This window comes from Globicephala melas, chromosome 11 (genome assembly GCF_963455315.2).
Source record: "Globicephala melas chromosome 11, mGloMel1.2, whole genome shotgun sequence".
Lineage (NCBI taxonomy): Eukaryota > Metazoa > Chordata > Mammalia > Artiodactyla > Delphinidae > Globicephala > Globicephala melas.
This window is the reverse complement of record NC_083324.2, coordinates 4,900,763-4,921,241: the sequence shown is the minus strand read 5'-3', so window position 1 is coordinate 4,921,241 and position 20,479 is coordinate 4,900,763. Positions and strand designations below refer to the sequence as shown.

Below are 20,479 nucleotides of genomic sequence, written 5' to 3'. Positions count from 1 at the left end.
CCTCTCACTGCGTCCTCACATGGTGGAAGGGGTGAAGGAGCTCACCGGCTCTCTTATAAGAACACTAATGCCATTCGTGAGGGCTCCACCCTCATGACTTAATCACCTGTCTCCTAATTCTATCCCACTGGACATTAGGATTTCAGTATATGAATTTTAGGGGGATCCAAACATTCAGACCATAGCACATGATCAGAACCTTGCAAAGCAAGGGCTGCCTGTTTACCCCGGTTGTTCTGTGCCCCTGCTGATGGATACCTCTGCTGTTTCTGCTGTGTTAGCTATTTTGAATATTGTTTAGAATTCCATTTTAACTTGCATCTTTTTAGCTTATCTCTTTTTTTTTAATGGTTTTTTCTTGGGATTACAATATACTCCTAATATTTTAGTCAGAATTAATGTTCCTGCTGCCTTATATAATATGCAGTTACTTCCTCATTACCATCTTTGTGCTACAGATATAATGCATATCATACATTAGAACTGCACAAGGTAATAATTTTTTATTATTTAGGTATAATTGACAAATAAAATTACGAAATACTTCAAAGTGTACATCATGGTAATTTGATATACATTGTGAAAGGAGTCCCCCATCCAGCTAATTAACACATCCATTGCCTCACAATTTTTTTTTCTACCGTCTTAGCAAATTTCAGTTGTACAATAGTGTTGTCAACCAGAGTCACTGTGTTTTATCTTTATTCATCTTAATAGGTGATAGTTTGCACCCTTTCACCAACCTCTCCCTATTTTCCCTGCACCCTTGCCTCTTGCAACCACTTTTCTACTTTTTCTATGAGTTTTTTTTTTTTAGATTCCCACATAAAAGTGATGCCGTCCAGTATTTGTCTTTCTCTGACTTATTTCACTTAGCATAATGCCCTCAAGGTCCATCCATGTTGTCACAAGTGGCAGGATTTCCTTCTTTCTCGTGGCTGAATAATATTCCATTGTGTGTGTGTGTGTGTGTGTGTATATACACACAGACACATACCACATATTCTTTATCCATTCATCTGTTAAACAACTTGTTTTCATATCTTGGATATCGTGAATAATGCTGCAGTGAACATGGGGGTGCAGGTATCTCTTCTAACAGGTGTGAGGTGATATCTAATTGTGGTTTTGATTTGCATTTCCCTGGTGATTAGTGAGATTGAGCATCTTTTTATGTGCCTGATGGCCATTTGTGTGTCTTCTTTGAAAAACTATCTCTTCAGTTCCTCTGCCCATTAAATCTGATTGGGTTTTTTTTTGCTACTGAGTTGTATGAGTTCTTTGTATATTTTGGATATTCACCCCTTATCAGATCTGTGACTTGCACATCTTTTCTCCCATTCAGTAGGCTGTCTTTTCATTTTGTGATGGTTTCCTTTGTTCTGCAGAAGCTTTTTAGTTTCATGTGGTCCCTCTTGTTTATTTTTGCTTTTGTTGCCTTTGCTCTCAGTGTTAAATCCAAAAAATCATCTCCAAGACAGATGTCAGGGAGCTTGTTGCCTATGCTTTCATGTCTTATATTCAAGCCTTTAATCCACTTTGAGTTAATTTTTATGTGTGATACAAGATTGTGGTCCAGTTTCATACTTTTGCATGTGGCTGTCCAGTTTTCCCAGCACCATTTTTTGAAGAGACTGTCCTTTCCTCATTGCATATTCTTGGCTCCTTTGTTGTAAATTAATTGACCATATATGAACAGGTTTATTTATGGGCTTTCTATGGTGTTCTATTGATCTGTGTGTCTGGTTCAGTACCATACTGTTTTGATCACTATAGCTTTGTAAACTAATTTGAAATCAGGAAATGCGGTGCCTCCAGCTTTGTTCTTCTTAGGATTGCTTTAGCTGTTCAGGACTTTGTGGGTCTGTACAAATTTTAGGATTGTTTTTTCTATTTCTGTGAAAAATGCCATTGGAATTTTGGTAGAGATTGCTTGCTTTGGGTGGTATGGACATTTTAACAGAATTCTTCTAATCCGTATGCATGGAGTATCTTCCCATTTATGTGTTGTCTTTGATTTCATTCATCAGTGTCTTGCAGTTTTCAAGTGTATGACTCTTTAACCTCCTTGGTGTTTCTAGGTATTTTATTCTTTTTAATGCAGTTGTAAATGGTATTGTTTTCTTAATTTCTCTTTCTGATGATACTTCATTGGTAGTATATGAAAAAACAACTGATTTTTGTATATTGATGTTGTATCCTGCAACTTTACTGTAATGTATGGGATGTAATATTGACATGCATTAGAACCTCACAAGGTAATAATAACTTCTGCCTTAAAACTTGTCAGATATATAATATTTCCAATGCTCTGTCATTTGGTATGTAATTCCTTCCAGTTGATACAGTTGCCCTTCAGCCTCAAGAACTGCCTTTAACATTTTTGCTGATCTGCTGGTGATGAGTTTGAAGGTTTTCTTTTTATCAGAAATAGGGTTTTTTTCCCCCCATTCTTGAAGGATATTTTCATTGAATTTATTGGTCTAATTGGTCTTATTCACATGTTTGCCGCCTCTTTCAGTGAGTAAAATTCTGAGATAATAGTTTGGGGTTTTCCCCTCTCTTCTTTCAGCACTTTGCAAATGTCGTTCCACTGTATAATCTGGCCTCTGTAGTTTCTGATAAGAAGTCATGTGTGATTCAGATTGTAGTATGTCATTTTTCTGGGTCTTTATCCTGGTTTTCAGCAGTTTGATACTTTGCCTAGGAGTGATTTTTTTCATATTTTACTGCTTGGTTTTCTCTGAATTTGTAAGTTTATATTATTCACCAGATTTAGAGAAAGTCTGGCCATTGTTTCATCACATTTTTTACTACACTGCTTTTCTTCTGGGATTCTAATTACAGGTGATAGACTTTTTTATATTGTCCTATAAGTTTCAGGCTCTGTTCTTTTTTTTCCTCCAGTCTTTTTTCCTCTCTGCACATGTTCTTGAACACATGTATAGTAGCTAATTTGAAATCCTTGTTATCTTGAAGTTAGACTCTGTTGATTGTCCTTTAAGAATGGGTCACATTTTACTGATTCTTCATTGAGTTGAGTCATTTTGGATTGTAACCTAGACACTGTAAATCTGACCTTGTAGAGACTCTGGATTCTGTTAGGTTCATTTATAAAACGTTAATGTTTTTGTTTTAATAGGCAGAGAAATTGTTTCGACTCAAACTCTTGGGCAGCAGTTCAAATCTCAGTTCAGTTTTTTTATCCTTAGCTGAGTTGCCTTGAGCCTGCTGCATTGATGTGTGGGTTAGGGACTGGCCTGGGATTTGGGAGGACTTAGTATGCAGTATTTGGATGGGTCCCTCTCCAGGCCCTTTTCTTTGGGGGACTGTTTCCTCTCTTGCAGTAGATGATTTCCACCAACTCCTTTTGTTCTTCAGGCCAGAAAGACTTGATTTTTCCACTTGAGTTTTAGCCACCCCACGTAGATACTTGCCTGGAGCCTGCTCTACGTTAAGTGCTATTTTTTCTTAAAAAGATAACTCCGTCTCTTGCCATTCCATTCTTCCAGGTGTCTAATCTCTTGAAGAATCCTACTTTTGTTCACTCTCCAGTGCCTTCAGGTCTTTTAAGAATGTCTGTATTTCTAGTTCATCTGCAGGAAGGGTACTAAAAGCGAAACTGTGTATTACCTTTTTAAATAGTTCCTTTAAGTTGCATATTGATTACTAAAGGCTTGATATCTTCTTGTTTTACCATTTTTACCTCCTGCGATGTTCTTGTGTGTCCACCAGAGGGCAGGAGTGGCAAGGCAGAGGGGTCCAGCCTGCAGAAAGGCGCTCTGCTGCAGTTCTCCGAAAAGTCACGTTATTGCTGTTTGGGTCTTCCTGGCCTTGCTTTCTGTTGATGACAGTGTTTTCATGCATTCCACAGACATTTACTGAGCTGCAGGCCAGGTTCCCCCAAGCTAAACACCAATGTGGGATATAGAGTAAAAATCAGTAAGAAATTTCATGGGAAATTACAGAAGGACAATTATGATGCAGGTTATCTGGTGACAGATTTCATCATGAGAGGCCGGAGCCAGATGTCACAATAGAGAAGGCACTGGGATCCACCTGGGAGTGTCAGGGAAAGCAGGATGGGAATGGGACCCTGAGCCCTGAGGCATGAATAGTCCGTGTGTTGGGGTTGGGGGCTGGGATGGCAGATGGGATGACATGGATGCAGAATGGTGCAGATTGTGTTTGGGGAGCAGTGGGCGTGGTCCCTGGGGGTTGAAAGAAGTGTATCGAAGGATGTGGGACCTACAGGGACACAGGCACAAGTCTGAAGGGGCCTTGAGTGGTCTTTAAGAACAGGACGACAAGGGACACACTGTTTGGGGAAGCTCCTCTGAGGTGTGTGAAGAGAGTAGAACCTGGTGAGAAGGCCAGTTGAGACTGGACCACAGCAGGCAGGCAGGCAACAGAGGACGGTGCCCCGAACGCATCAACGGTGTGGGAACCGAGAGGATGGTCGACTGGGGAGGTGCTTTGTAGGCAGAAGTCACAATTGGATGTGGGTGCTGAGAACAGAGATGGAGTAGGAGTGATCTGGAGGCTTATGTCCCTGGTAACCAGATAAGGCTGGGGGAGGGGGGTGATCATTTTGGGGTGGGGACCAGAGAATAATGTTTTGAACCTGACGAGTTTGTTAAAGCCAGCGTCCCGCAGACCCTGTTAAGAACTTGCCACTTGAGCGGTCATTTGAAGATCTGCTCAGAACCTTGGGGACAGTGGGCCATGGATGGCGTCTGGTCCACAGACTTCTGCTCAAATCCACTCCCCGGTCACCTGTGCTTGAGTCAGACCTGGTGGAAGTGGACAGCCGCTGGGGAGCTTTTCTTTGTGCTGCTCTGAGGCCTGCCTCAGGGGCTTTCACCACTGTCTCTGCTGTTGTCCCCTCGTCTGAGAAAACAGGGAACACTGAAGTCAAGAAGGTCCCTTCCTTGTCTGCCACCGCCACGTACCCCATCCCCGCAGCAGCCTGCCCTTTTTGCTGGGATTTGGCTTCATTTCTGCACCTTCCCCGCCCTTCTGGCTTCTCGGGCATCTCTTCCTCGGCAATGTGGGATCACTTATGATTACATAAGCCAAATTTCATTTCAGCGAGAAGGAATGGGAGTTGTCTGTTTGGTTCTGAGCTTCCTCAGGAGCAGGGGTTCGTAACATAGGGGTCTGTAGCTAGAAACTGAAGATGGGGGGAAATCTTTTTTAACTTTCTGATAACTGTATTTTGTAGACCTATGTGTCTTCTTTTATGCATTTAAAAACATTGTTCCGAGAAGGGTTCTGTAGCACATAGAGTTACGAAGCCCTGCTCTGGAGGGTGGGGAGCAAGGAAAATTGGAATGAGACTTGTAACTTTAGGCAGCTGCTAAAGCCTGCTGCTTTCCCTGTGACTCCTAAGTGAAGGCTTCCTGTGGTCACCTTGACGTCATTGCTGGCCAGGAGGAAGGAGAACTTTCCTGGGTGAAGCTCCTGTTGGGACTTCGAGCTGAGGCAAGTAGCCCAGCTTCAGAACCTGGGAGCCCAGACAGCTGGCCCAGAGGAATGCTCAGGCCTACCTGCCCCTGGAGGCCTTTGGAGCACTGCAGGCTCAAAACACAGTGGCGGCCCCGTGCACGTTCAATTCCACGCGAGGCAGCATATCGTGGTGCAAGTACTGTCCAGCTTGGAAATCAGCATCCAGCCTCTCTGAGCCTCATTTTCAGCCCCTCTGACCTGAGGCTGACCTGGCTCTGATAGGGATGGAGGAAGACAGTGGTTCATCTGCACCCCAGATTTTCCCACTGCTCTTTTGATCCTTTCTTTCTGCTTTTCAGAAAAAAAGCTTGTAAATACTTTGAGCAAGGCAAAGGGACCTGCCCATTTGGAAGCAAATGCCTTTACCGCCATGCTTACCCTGATGGGCGGCTAGCAGAACCAGAGAAACCTCGGAAACAGCTCAGTTCTGAAGGCACCGTGAGGGTAAGGACTTCGCCATCTCTAGTCAGGAACACTCACCTGTAGGCATTTCCGGGGACTGCTCCTGGCCCCTCCTCGTAGCTTTGGCAGAAGGGCATGTGGTAGGCAAACAAAATAGAAGCTACTCAGCTTTCACGTTGCCTTTAGCAATAACCAGGCATGTTTGCTGGCTGTTTTTGCAGTTCTTTAATTCAGTGCGGCTCTGGGATTTCATTGAGAACCGAGAAAGCCAGCATGTCCACAACACTGAAGACGTCGACATGACAGAGCTTGGGGACCTCTTCATGCACCTCTCCGGAGTGGAGTCATCAGAACCCTGAAGAGTAGGTGGTCGCCCTGCGTCTTCGGCTCCACCAGCCGAGGCTTCCCCAAGCCAGGGTGTGCAGAGCTTCCTTCACGACAGCCTGGGGTGGCGTGTCACTTGAATTTGAGTGGGGTTGTATTTAACCTTGGTCTCATCCACTCCATTATTACAGCCATGGGAAGGGTGAGAATATAAAATAACCTGAACACATATATGGAATTGCTGCTTCCCTAGTTGCTGTTTATGTTAGTTGCACCTCAAACTCCTCAGGGGGGCCAGCTGACGAGCCAGCGTTTTCACTGATTGATTCAGACTAGCCTGCCTCCCGTCTTCGAGGACTGTGCAGCTGCCCCTAAAGCAGCAGATTCATTTATCTTACCAAAGGATTCCTGTGTGGTGAACCTCCCTAGTATACTGAAATAGTGTGGTCAACACTGGATTTGTATATTGCTTTTCAAAAACCAAGTGAGCGCTGCACACCTTAGCACAAACTTGACTTAGGGCTCTGCAGTGTCCCAAATCAGGGGAGAAGTCTTGTTGCAGGACGTTCAGCAGACAGGTATAAACCTTCTTACCTGGGGGTGGGGTGGGGGGGCTCTTGAAGTAGCAGGAAGCAGAGATATGGCCCCTCTTTTCCGGTCTGTGGTAGGGTAGGGTCACAATCGGAGTAATCTTGCACACATGCCTCCAGGGAAACTCTCACCTGCTGGCTTGTGCCCTGAGGGTTCATGTATGTTCTTATCTGTAAAACCTGGCTTTGATTTTAAATTTCATAAAAACAGCACCCAAGAACAGTTTCTGGTTCTTATCTAGCGGTGGTCCTGAAGAGAGTACAAGTCTTCTGTCATCAGTAGTGATTTTAATCAGTAGTGATTTTAATTGAAGGAGCATAACCTTGTGAATCAGAACGCAATCCAAGCCTAAATTATCTATTTTTATAGACAGCTGTAGACACCAAATGTTTTATAAAATGCATTACTTTACTTTAAAGAAGAAAGTCTCCTCTTTACCTGAGTTTGGAGTTCTTAAGTGAAGGGTGACAAAGGCTGAATTCAATTCCCAGCAGAGGCTCTGGGCCCATTTCCTGTTTCTTGAGTTCTGCTCCCAAAGGCATGAACAAAATGGAGTTCAAGCTGTGAGCTCAGGATTACTTTAAAAGGAGGAAACAGCCATTAAACCTACATTTAATTTATTTTATTAAAATAACAAATTGAATAACTGTATTTTGTCAGGCGCAATAAAAACAAAATTAAACCCAAGAAAACCTGTGTTCCTGGCTTCCTTGTATACGATGTGATGTAGGGACAAGGCTGGCGGGGCAGGGGTGGGGGGGCCCGCCCCCGCCCCATAGGGGCAGCTCCTGGAAGACAAATTCAGCACAATGGAAGACTGCTCCCTGAGAGGGCGGAGACTGGGAGGGGCAGGCCAAGCACCTCTTCTGGAAAACCATCCCAAAGCACTAGAGACCTTCAAGAAAAGGCAGTGTCCCCAAAGTCAAGTCCATAGTACCAAAGCAGGCTCCTCCAGGCTGCCACGGTCTCGACAGTCCTGGGCTGTTTGGTGCATTATGTGCAAAACTACCTGTTTGGTGCCACACCACGTATCTCTGAAGAGAAGTCCTGTGATAAGCGTTCCTCACAGGAGCTGATTTCCAAAATCCACATGTCCCCACATCACGGCTGGTTTGCCTGCTACCTGCATTTCCCCTCTGAGTGCTTTTTCTTGCCCTAAAAATACTCTAACAGCTGGGGCCCCAGATCATGTACTGCCATCAGCAGCCACCGGTGCATCTGAAGGAGGCTCGGCTCATGAGCACAGGGGTTGTGGGGGAACAGGACAAACCAACACTGCAAATGGCTTCCTCCTCCCAAGGGCCAGAGGGATAGAAAAGGCAACGTGAAGTTAAGGCCCTGTGAGTGGTCTAGAAGGTCCTTAGCAGCAGCTTCTCTGAAGACGAGCTCTGTCCCCGCAAAAAGGTGATGCCTGCTGACTTCCCTTCCCACCTGGTGGCCTGAGTGCAGGTGCAGGGTCAACTAGAAGACAGGCAATCTAGGGGATGTGGTCAGCGTGCAGGCATTGATGTCCTCGGTATGGGCCGCCCGGTGCAGGGATGGCTCAGAAGCGCTCCGGTTGATTTTCGGTAGAAAGTGTTGGAGCAGCTCAATGGAAGACAGGATCTGAAACAAGGCCATAAAATGCTCTCATGGCAGGGGACAGGGCATTCTGCAGCAGCAGCTTTCAATCTGGGCCAAAGACACAGGCCGTTCTCCCCACCCCCACCTGCATCATCTTGTGGAGAACACAAGTCCCTCCCTATAGAACAAACAGCAAGAAACTTCTCTCCTTGTTTGTATCACTAAGAACTCCTGCTTTAATCAGTTCTAGCACCTTGAGCCAAGTCTTACCTGGGGAAAAAGAGGCCTCTCTTCCTTAACTTTCTTCACACAGTCGGCTACCAGCCTCTTCATTGCTTTGGGGCAGTTCTTGTACAGCTTACTAAGGTCTGGGGAGGCGTACCCTCGGCCTACCATGAAGATGATCTAAGGGAGAGAAAGCAGTTGAGGGAACAGGTGGATGAACAACAGTGAAAGCAGCACCTTCCACCCTGTGTTGCTCAGATGGGCAGAGCCCGGGGGCTTCCACGGCAAGCGGGTTGTTCAGCACCAGTGACGCACCTGATCGCGGTTGCTGATGTGGGAGTAGGGCAGCTCCCCCGTCATAAGCTCGTACAGCACGATGCCGTAAGAGTAGACGTCGGACTGGAAGCTGAACGGGTTATTGTCCTGCATTCGAATCACCTCTGGGGCCTACGGGGACAAAGTGCATTTGTCACCATCTGCGCCCCACAGACATGCAGGAGCCAGGCTGTCCCTTGGGCTGGGTATGAAAGTCCCCGCCTCAGCCCTGCTGTAGCTCTTTCCCAAAGGGCTCCCACTCTCAGGCTCAAAGGAGCTCAGGAATCCTGTCTCTGAGATTCCAGCACTCCCCATCACCTAACTCCCCCCGAGCTGTGCTTCAGCACTTCGTCGTCGCCAGCTTCCTCCAGGAAACCCAAATTTGCCCAGGGGCTGCCAACACTACAGGTGTCACGGAGGTGGTCAGGAAATGTAGAGAAATGCCTGAAGCCTGCATACAGACCTCCCATCACATCACCCCTCCTGGCCCTGCACCCTGCTAGAGGGAGCCCAGCCGCCTCACCATCCACAAGATGGAGCCGGTGGGTTGTTCAACCTGCTGAGAACCACTCCAGCGCGACTTCACTGTTGCCAAACCAAAGTCTCCAATTTTGACCGTCAGGCCTTCATGGAGAAATATATCTCAATGCCTGTTAAGGACTGTGGTTTTAAAAGAATGGTCAAGTTACTTTTGAAAAACTTCCCCAAGTTCTTAACTAGCACCATCTCGGCCTCCCATCTGCCCCAGCCTTCTCTGCACTGGATTTGCTAGTGCTTTAGAACGCGGCTCCTTCCAGGAGGTGCTCCGGGCACCAGATTCTCTGGCTCCAGCCACAACAAGCCAGTTTGCCCCCCACTGCTGCTGCTGCCTCCATTTACACACCTAGGAGCCGGGTCTCTGGCCTTGTGACATTGCCACATAACGTAGGTGCCTTTACGCCCCAAGACTCTGAGCGTGGCCTGCTGACTGCTTACATCCATTCGCCTGCATCCTGCCCTCCAATGGCTAACGGAAACACCCTGAGTCCTGAATGCTGTCTGCCTGAAGGCATTTCTCACAGGATAGGTACCACTTGGTGACTTCGAAATCAAAACCAAACACCTCAGTTCTGAGTAAAGAAGCCAGGCAGTTTAAGGCCGACTTGTGGGATCTGCTGATGCCCAGTAGTTCATACCTCCTTAAAATCGGTGGTGTCTGCCTTCATGGTATAATATGTTGGTCCCCAAAAACCCACCACTAAAAGGTATCCTATGTCTCAGACCCATGCCCAAAATAGGCCACATCCCATCATGCGACCCAACACAACTGCTGTGCCTCTCACTGGCCAAGAAGCAAAGTGTAGCTGTAATGCCATACTCCCTTCAAAGAGAAAGGCTGGTGGAGGGAGGCAGATGTAAAATGGTTACATTTCACACCCTACAGCAAGAAAAACACCTTTATTCATTCCCCTTCTGTAAAAGCACATTAAGTCTTTGGAAAGGGTTGATTCCAACAGTAATCTCTAAGGAAACCATTTCTGTGCATTCAAGAAACAATTTTAAGTAGTAATTTTTAAAATCTTGCAACTTTTGGCTTGCAGCTACTGCCTGACCAGATATACAGTCCACAAACTAGAAGTAAGCATAAAAGACAAAAGGCCCATTCTCCCAAGTTAAATTTAGTAATAAAGAGCATTTAAAAATTGGCCTGTTTCAAGCATAACCCAAACGGGTATCTCAACTTTCATGGAACTCTTTCCAGAGTCACTTTTGCTGAGGTAAACTTTAAAAGTGTCCTAAATTTAGAACTGAGCAGTCAGATGAAACTACCACCAAAGGATACTGTTGGATTTCATGTCTCTGTGGATGATGTTCTTTGCATGCAAGTAGCTGTGAAGGGAAAATAAGTCTATTAAAACCAGTTTGAGAGATATTGGTAGAAAGCAGCTTCAAATTACATCTAAGAAGTAAACCACTTGAAGGCCTGACTCCTAGTTGAGAAGTCACTTTCGGGGATTGGCCCTGCACTGGTTCAGCCTGGTCCACGTCAGGACTTACACCTGAAAGTGAGGCCACAGCACAAACAGGGAAGGTCTTCTTTCAGCATCAGTTTTATTCAAAAAGTAATTCCAACAACCCAAATATCCATCAACTGATGAACAAATAAAACGCTGTATACAATGGGATATTCTTCAGCCATAGAAAGGAATGGAATACTGATACACACTACAACATGGATGAATCTCTCAAAAACACGCCAAGTGAAAGAAGCCAGACACAAAAGACTTCATCTAGTATCTTGAAAATCTTCTAAAATTAGTGGTGATGGTTTACACCTCCGTGAATATACTAAAAAAACTGAATTGTACACTTTAAAGGGGTGAATTTTAAAAGTGAATTTCATCTCTAAAAAATAACTGACTAGTCATTTCTGGAAATGTACACAATGCAAATTCCATATGAATTTTAAAAATACAACATGAGATTTTATAAACCACTTGCAAGCACAGCTTTAGTTAAGTTCCTAGTCGTCGGGGGGTATGAGGAGTTCCCCCTGCTCCACATTAGGGGTACTTCCAAGGAAAAGTTTGAGAAGCACTGCCCTGGCTTAGCCAAGAATGAAACGCACACGCACACCCCTTTCACAGAGAAATGTGTCAAAGCACAAAGACCCAAAACAATAGTATTTAATGGAGGTGCTATGGATCACCTTAATTTAAGCATTCTCCAAAAGGAAAAATTACACAGAACGTGACACCTGATCAAACCTTTACGTGGAATAAGCACACTTGATGGGCTACACCTCAGACACGATGCCCACCAGAAGGTGGCAACCCGCACTGTGTTGAGTGTTTGGCTGAATTTTTTTTTTTTTTTTTTTTTTGCGGTACGCGAGCCTCTCACTGTTGTGGCCTCTCCCGCTGTGGAGCACAGGCTCCGGACGCGCAGGCTCAGTGGCCATGGCTCACGTGCCCAGCCGCTCCACGGCATGTGGAATCTTCCCGGACCGGGGCACGAACCCGTGTCCCCTGCATCGGCAGACGGACTCTCAACCACTGCGTCACCAGGGAAGCCCCTGTCTGGCTGAATTTTAAGGGCGGTTGCTGGAACCTGAATTTGAGCCCTAAGGGGGTAGCCTCAGTTTGGGCAATAAACCTGAATTTCTTGTTCCTTTGGCCCACCACACAGGTTCATTTCCAGCTGTGCAAAAATATCACAGAAGTCACTTAACGGGCTTGGCTTTTCCTAATCTTGGTTCTGATTTAGGGACAAGTTGATCCTTGGACCCCAGATTTTCTACGCATCAGGCCATTCACTCACTCCATTCCCTGAGCCGTCTGCCGGGCAATGTCAATCAACTGGAACATCTGGAACTTGGTCTCCTGGACGTGCAGGTGTTTATAGAGGCTGCTGCCCTCGCACCACTGGGTCACAATTGCCAGGTTGTCCTTCGTCATGTACCCCATGAAGAGCAGGATGTTCACGTGCCGGGTTTTGCTGGAGAGGGGAGGGGAGGAGAGAAGAAAGGCTCTGAACCTTCCGCTGCTGCAGAACAGGGAGATCTAGTCTGCTTTCCCACTGTCTCCGACCAGACCCTGCATGTTCCTGACACCACCCATGCTTACAGTCCAGGGGCTGGCAAAGCAAACACAGCCGACTGCTGATGAACCAGCTGGTGTTGTGAGCTGATAGAGGGGCTGCCGTCACTGCCCTCAGTGCTGGCCTTGATCATACAGAGGACGTTCTCTTTCATCAACATATATTCACCAATCTCCCCACAGGGGTCACAAGGACCCCGCATCTATGGAATCCATCATTATTCAGTTTATTCCTACAAGTGTAAACAGTGACTCAAAGACTTCAAAACTGATGGTTTTGAAGTCCAAATTAAGGCAACTTAGCTATAAAGAGTTCTTGTAAATAAATGTGAAAATAGAACCCACCTCTCCCTACGTCAAAACAAAATCCAGAGATAGAACCTGGGCTGTTCTATCAGTGTAGTGAGCCCAGAGACCTGAGGCAGTGGAAGGGGGTATGCTCATCAAAGGGGGCTCTTCTAAAGGCTTAACAAGCGCATAAGCTGGAAGAAACCTTCCGTTCCTTTTCACTCATGAGGGAGTTGTTTCAACCACAGGACTCCATAGTGAACACTCACCACCAGTCCCAGCCATCAGCCCTCAGAGACAGGTCATGATGCCATGCAGCCTACTTCCTCTGCGGTGCTTGTACCAGCATCCACGCCCCGCCCCTGCCACACCAAGGGACAGGCCAGCTTTCTACTCACCGAAGGACAGCCACTTCATTCCTGAAGGCCTGGAACTGCTCTGGTGTGGGGTCAACAACCTTTAGAATCTTTACTGCAACATCTCCTGCAAATTAGTTTATAGTCAGTGCAGTTGAATGATCTTACTTTGTTATTTTTCATGTACACTAGATCTGAAGAAGATATAATTAATCACTTATTCAAAAATCATATACCTACACAGATGGAACAAATACTATGCAAATTTCTGTATTATCAAGTAGCTTAAAAAATTAGATTATACTACTATCCTTAAAATACCGCCCCACAGGCCTTGAACCAGCTTGGTTTAAACTGTTCCTGTCAAGCCTGGCATCCCCAGCGCTAAGGTCATGTGTGACAGGTCACAACCTGGGCCTGTGAAGATGACATCAGCAGATGGATATGAATGGCCCAGCAAATACTGAGTCTTCGGGGCCAGGAGGCTGGGGCCCGGAAGCAGGCCAGTTAGTAAGCAGTTGATGCTAAACTCAGCAGCCACATTTCAATGAGACCTGAGAAGCTCCCTTGTACAAATTCAAAGACATATATTGAAATTAAGCGTCTCGGCCTTCAGTGCCGTTAGAAAGTAATCCTAATGATTAATACTGATTGCTTACTATACCCTGGCACTGTCTGCTCTCACAGGTATTACCTCCTTTAATCCTCGTAGCTGCTCTATGAGGTTAATACTGTCGTCCTCATCTTACAAGCAACAAACTGAAGTTTAGTTACTTGGCCAAAGTCATACAGCCAAAAGAAAGTGCTGGAGCCAGGATCAGAACCCTAGTCTGACTCCAATAGCTGTACTTCTAACTAAAATACTGATTACTGACTGTCAATCACTGTGAGTAAAAACCAGCCTCTTCATATAACTTCAGAAACATCCAGGGATCAATGCTACTTTACAGGTGCTACCGATTTAGAAGCCACTTTCAGAAGTGTTATGTCATACTTACAATAGTTGTAAAGATAGTAAATTACCTGAAGCCCCATTAGGACCTCAGCTTTTCATGACAAATAACTTTACTAAATACAATGATCAAACAAAGTAGGAGTTAAGTTCAGTGGCACTTGGAGGTGACTTAGTTCCTCCACAACTGAGCATGTGCCCTTGGCAGCACCCCCCTGCAGCCTGCTGGAGCACTCATTCCACTTTTGGGGAGTACCAAATGGTACAGAGATGGTTCTTATGATAGGTCCCTAACTGTTGCCCTGTGATCTCTGTTTGTATCATCTAAAGCTAAAATCCCCACTTAGCAGCAGCTTCCAAATTGGTTCTTATCCAGTTCACTGGCACATGAACTTACTGAGGGCCCAGGGCTGCCTGGAAGGTGCTGCTGACTTTGGATGGCAGAGCTGCATATGCTATATTCAGAGCTACCTTATAACTAGGAAGATGCAGCTGGTAAACTATGCAGCCCCAACCTCAAGTTCCTTATGACTGAGTAGAGGGACAGGAGTCTTTTGCATAATTGCCCATTCTGGAGCAGTCTGAGCCAAGACAGGATTGGGGTCGGGGGATGACAGAGGAGTGGAGTAAATACCTTGGCAGAGAGAATATAGAAAAGTTTTCTGAAGGAAGTGCGATATAAGCCAAAGGAAGGGGCTGTTCTAGACTTGGTACACCAGGAACAAAGGTGAGGTAAGGGGGATGAGACAAACGCCAAGTTGTGTTTGGGAAACTCTAACATAGCATGTGATTTGACACCTGTAGGACAGGAGGGAGGCCAGGGAGGAGGAGTCTGCTACAAGAACGCAGGTGCAATGCAGGCACATTGGTGACAGCAGGGATAAAAAGGAGGAGATGGAGGCAAGAAACCCTGTGAAGGTGAACTGACTCAATGTGGCAGTCAACTGAGAGGAAGGGCCAGGAGATGGCCAGGCAATAGATGGGGGTTTAAAGGGACAGGCTGGAGATAGGGATGCAGAAGAAAGACTTGGGGAGATGCTGGATGGTCCCTCAGAAGGGGTTGCTTCCTAGTTCATGAGCCTAGTTTTGCAAGCCCTTCCCTTTCTCACAGCTTTTCTCTGGGCACGCTCCAGTCATCGCTGAACTCACCCTCAGCGTCACCCATTTTGGACCTGATCAGTAATGCAACCTCAGACCTCAGATGATCCATCAGCAGCCAAAGCCTGTTCACAGTGACTCGCTCTGACCTGCTGTCAGCTGAACATCCTCCACCTCTAGCCTCTACTTTCTGGACTCGTGAACAAGACTTATTCCTGTTAAAAGTTCATCCTTTCTTTGTTCTATCATCATAGACACTTCAAATCCTCCCATTTTTCTAAATCCAAATTCTATTATCCAAATCTGCATGACACCGCTGTGTAAGTCATCCACAATACCTGAGTCATGCAAGTCACTGATGGGAAGACTGAACAGGGTCAAACTAAAAACAGAGCCCATGGCACCATAGGGATCCAGAGGCCAGGCAGCTCACGGTTAACAGTTATGGCAGCAGATTATGTGCACTTTCTTACTCAAACCCAGAGACCATACTCTGTGTTACAGCACAGCCTCATTTGTATGTGTACCCTCCAAGGACTGCCATACCAGCGATTCAGTCTGGTAGGAACAATGGGCAAACACCATAGGAAAACCAATTTCAACTCCTATACAAAATGGTTTTCTACTGGTAGGAAATGCCCAGAGCTAGAATGACTTTTCAGGTAACTCATGAGCTCCCTTATCACTCTGGTTTTCAGGACAAGGCTGGGCAAACCTCCTAAAGGTCTTGCACAATCTGAGACCCCCATTTCACCCAAATGTTATCCAAAGTCTTTATGGTACCTTATAACCCACACCCCAGACCTCACTGCTATTAGCCTCTCCCTCTCTCATTCTACTAAAGCCATTCAGACCTCCTTGAGTTCCTCGGACAGGCCAGGTGAGTGGCCCATTTTGCATCTGCTGTTGCTGCTTCCCAAATGCCACTTCCTCAGCAGACTCCTCCCTAACCAATCTACTAAAAACTATGAACCAGGCCTGCCACTCTATACCTGCTTTCCTCCATTTTTCTCCTTAGCACTTAGGACACACTATCTCCTTTGCTTTTCTTGGTTATTATGCCCACCAGAATATCAACTCCGTAAGAGAAAGAATTTTTATCTGTTTTGCTCAGGGCTTCATTCCTAGCCCCTAGAAAAATGCTCGGTATTAGAAGAATGCTCAGGAAACACTGGCTGAAGAAATGAGTGAATTCTAAGATGCAACTGTCAGCAAGGCAAGTTATGAATTGAAAAGCTGTCTGTTTGAAGCTCTGGCGTTGGAAGTGGCCACAGCCTCTAGCAGGGAATACCGGGGACTTAGTTGCTCAGCAGTCCTCGGCACCAAGCACATCATGACTAAGTCCACCTCTCCAGCATTCCGTGCAATAGGCATTCAGCAACACTGCTTAATAACTACAGGAAGTACTCATTATTTGTCAAACCAGAACTTCTTACTTTCCCTTCATAGTAAAGTCAGAGGCAAATGTAGTACAAACAAGTTAAGATACATGGCTATTGGGTATCATGTTTTTAATAAGATATTAATATTATTCATCTACCATTGAAGAAGGAAGAGCTATTATCACTGGTGAATTTCAAATGTTTTTACCCTTTTTTTTTTTTTTTGCGGTACGCGGGCCTCTCACTGTTGTGGCCTCTCCCGTTGCGGAGCACAGGCTCAGGATGCGCAGGCTCAGTGGCCATGGCTCACGGGCCAGCCGCTCCGCGGCATGTGGGATCTTTCCGGACCAGGGCACAAACCCGCGTCCCCTGCATCGGCAGGCGGACTCTCAACCACTGCCCCCCAGGGAAGCCCTGTTTTTACCTTTTTAAACACCAATTAATTTCCCTGCTTTAATCATCTGAGATTGTCTAAAACTTATTATACACACCTCTGCTTTCTAGAACGGAAATAGAATGAACACCATTCCTCCACTACTTATTGACTCAGTCAAAATGACAAACCTCAGCCTTAGGCTGGGCTGGGGATCCCCATAGATGGTTATACCAGGCTGCTGACTTCACACTGTGGCCCAAGAGTGTTCCCAGGTTTGGGGATCTGCTCTTGAGGGGGTTGCTGCCTTCTTCTCATGCTGTAAGTGACCTCGCTGCTAACAGTCTGACAGCTTCAACTGCTATATTCATCTCTTTTAATGTGTTGTTTGTAATTAGCAGAGGCTGCCAAATCAGACCCCAAATGACACTCTGCACTTGGGCCCAAAAGGGTCTCTTCCGTACATAAGGTAAGTGCGCTGATTAGTTCACGGATCTGAGGCCTCCACTTTGGCTGCTTTAAGACCTTTTCTGTTCACAGCCGACAGGCAGAATCGGGGGGGGGGGGGACACCAAAACAGCTGTAATTTTTAATAAATTGAATAAAACGTTCTATTATATATAGGAATCAGAAAAGCAACGGGGGAAAAAAAAGGAAGCAAATATAGCACAAAATACTCAATCTAGAAATTACGCTTTCCTTGACCCTCTCATTTTCCTCTTCATTCACAGACCACGGCTTGCTTTCTGAGGGGCTAAAAGTCCACTGCTCCTCGCTCCTCTGACTTTTGACACTCTTAAATTAGAAAAAGTAGAATCCTAAAGCATTAGATGTTAGCTACATCCTGCCAGTTGTCTTTATGGAAGGAACACTATAGCAGATACATCTCCTTACCATCGTTTAAAAGTTCGAGATTGAGACAAAACGGAAGCTCAAGGCAGTACTGTGCAAATCTAATGCTCTGAAAAACTACGAACCCCCAAATAAAAGTGCTCAATCAGAGGAAGCTTAAATTTGGGCGCAACTTAAACTGCATGTATTGGCTTTTAGCTGAGGCTTAAAAACGGATAAAAATGATAAAATACTCCTAATGGAAGCATTAAAAGCAGTGTTTTCTGCTCCACTTCCTGCAATTACTTACAGCCTTCTTGTCTCAGATACAAGCACTCAATCTCAAAAAATTGTGTTTTTCTTTTCTAAGGGATCACCAAGACATTTATGACATCTATGTAGAAAATATTCTGCAACAGCATAATTTCTCAGTGACCCAGGAGGCAGGCCAGTAGTATATTAGACGCAATTTTTGAAAGAAAAGGAATCACCCTACATGTATCTACAAACGTTCAGTCCTTTGCCAGTTCCTGCAAAGAACGAGAAATTTGTCAGATGATTAGTTGTAAGTGGAAAATCCACAGTGTTTCTCAGTTTTTAACAACTTGAATTTTAATGCTCTAATGTATTTTATGCTCATAACTTTGTCCATTTATGTATAAAGATGAATACAGTGGCATCCAAAGTAGAAACACAGGCATCTAGGCACCCTAGGTTTTGTGTGGGGTTTTGTTGTTGTTGTTTGCTTTATTAAAATCTGAATTTAGAAGAGATGTCTTTTGGGGAACATGTAGCATTTTCCAGAAAACAGTTTCTGGCTGACATCCTAAAGCCAGAGGCATTAAAAACCTGACAGAAATGTTAAGTATGTTGACAAAATACAGAAGCTTTGGCTACAGACCTTAAAATAGAAAGTTTCTTCCAAGTGACAAAGTGTTTCCATTAAAATAAGAATGTCAAGTCCCCACAGATTCAAGAATTAAGTCTGTGCATTCCTGTTTGATAGAGATTCCCACAACCAATCCCAGGGCAGAGCAAAGGAAATCGGTTTTAGGAGGCTCCTGGCTTTCCTGTGCACAACTGTTTGACCATGGGTATGTGAGTTCCCCCTCTTGGGGACCTTGGTTTTCTGGCATGTAAAATCTCTAAGGTCCTTTCCAGTTTTAAGTTTCCAGAATCCATGCCCCTCCTAATAGCAACAGACTCTTAAACACATTTAAGGAGCTTCAAAGCATGTTCCTCCCAGGCGCACACTGTATTTAATCAGTTTATAAGAGACTGTGACATTTCACTATGGTGCTCAACTCTTTTTCACCAATTTCTCATTATCCTGAAAACGTTTTCATACCAATTATAGCATTGTTGAGTCTCAGAACAGTATGAAACGTCACTGAGATACCATTAAGTTCAATCTTCAGATGCAATCAAGTACCCTTGGAGAGTGCTGCTGTGAGCCTGCCTGGCCCTCTCTGGACTGAAACATGACTTCACCCTGGTAGTAAAGGAAGGGCCCCAGACTTACCATGCCACTTGCCCTTATAAACAGTCCCAAAGGAGCCTGACCCAATCCGAGTGGAGAGCATCACTTCACTGGCTTCTATTTCCCAGTAATAGCTTGAATCTCTCTGTCCACGAGGCCTCTAAAACAAGCAGAGATCACTGTTATACTCCATGGACTGTTAAAAGTCTGTTTAACGAGGGTGTCAAAGAAAAGATCAACCCAACTCCATCCATTCCCATATCTTTTAAAGATAGACATATTAACGATAATTCCAGTTTTTGTCTTTTGAGAAAATACCGTTTTAGTTGTGCCCTGCCTTGCAACAAACCAGCAAGTTTTCCAATGTAAGCATGCCAAAAATGGCATTGATATTTATAATGTATTCATTTAATTAGAGCCCCCCAACCCTAAAATTAAAGGCATTCTCATTTCTGACTAAGCTTTTCTTATTGAACCCTAACATGCAAGAGGTACTGTTAACCATACTCACAATTTTGTTTTTCTCCTGGGTGCTGGATCCCGGTGCCCGCTCTCTCTGTGCCGGCACAGGGGTTTTGGGCTGTGACCAGCCTGTTGGGCTCAGATTGTTGGGACTGCTGGACAAGGCTGAAGGTGAGGCTGAATAGACAAGACAAACAGAATTCACACATGGGTAAGCCAACAGAAGGTGCACAGCATAAAGAGAAAAAGTCCATGACTATTTGCTAAATGACTTAGACAAGTACCTGATTCACCGTGACTTCGAATTGCATCCTGAAACAGAAAAGGAAAGCTGGTCAATTTCTGCACTAGAAAAGATGTTCTCTGGGGGAGGGAAAGGGAGAAGGATTTACAGGAGCAAAGTGGATTATAAAATCTCTAAAACACCAAAGGTCTAATTACATACTCTAACTTTTCTTTGATTAAATTCATCAAATGTCTGTGGCCAATATCTCCAAGATCATTATCATCAAATATTAGGAGGACTGATGCTAATTTCTCATATACAATAAAGCAGCATTCTTTTTTCTCTCTAGAAAGCAATGCACACTGCAGACTGATACTCTTTAAAGGAAGGCTGGCAAAGTTACTATCAAGGTGAGATCCTTCCAGTGGTTGGGGATCTTGCTCCACTGAAGCTCAAAAAAATAATAATAAAATATTTTTAATGAGGGGTTCAGTGGCAAGTTCACTGTTACTCCTCTAGGAGTTG

At 45.0% G+C, this 20,479-nt stretch overlaps 2 protein-coding genes across 6 annotated transcripts in view; one reads left to right on the top strand and one right to left on the bottom strand.

The window, feature by feature from the left end:
* Window positions 1–7,217, top strand: part of MKRN2 (makorin ring finger protein 2) — a 29,168-nt gene extending 21,951 nt beyond the window's left edge. For all 4 annotated transcript variants that reach the window (XM_030840920.3, XM_030840918.2, XM_070046583.1 and 1 more), the window contains exons 7-8: window positions 5,808–5,952; window positions 6,132–7,217. In XM_030840920.3, the coding sequence (XP_030696780.1) occupies window positions 5,808–5,952; window positions 6,132–6,269 (283 nt within the window). In that variant the 3' untranslated portion in view covers window positions 6,270–7,217. The remainder of the gene's footprint in view (window positions 1–5,807; window positions 5,953–6,131) is intronic.
* The window catches only part of RAF1 (Raf-1 proto-oncogene, serine/threonine kinase), a 79,846-nt gene continuing 59,855 nt past the window's right edge, over window positions 489–20,479 (bottom strand). For both annotated transcript variants that reach the window (XM_060308092.2, XM_030840916.3), the window contains 10 exons: window positions 20,013–20,040; window positions 19,778–19,905; window positions 19,309–19,426; window positions 13,193–13,277; window positions 12,229–12,405; window positions 10,751–10,797; window positions 9,452–9,570; window positions 8,929–9,060; window positions 8,659–8,793; window positions 489–8,430 (listed from right to left, as the gene is read on the bottom strand). In XM_060308092.2, coding sequence (XP_060164075.1) covers window positions 8,287–8,430; window positions 8,659–8,793; window positions 8,929–9,060; window positions 9,452–9,570; window positions 10,751–10,797; window positions 12,229–12,405; window positions 13,193–13,277; window positions 19,309–19,426; window positions 19,778–19,905; window positions 20,013–20,040 — 1,113 coding nt within the window. In that variant the 3' untranslated portion in view covers window positions 489–8,286. The remainder of the gene's footprint in view (window positions 8,431–8,658; window positions 8,794–8,928; window positions 9,061–9,451; window positions 9,571–10,750; window positions 10,798–12,228; window positions 12,406–13,192; window positions 13,278–19,308; window positions 19,427–19,777; window positions 19,906–20,012; window positions 20,041–20,479) is intronic.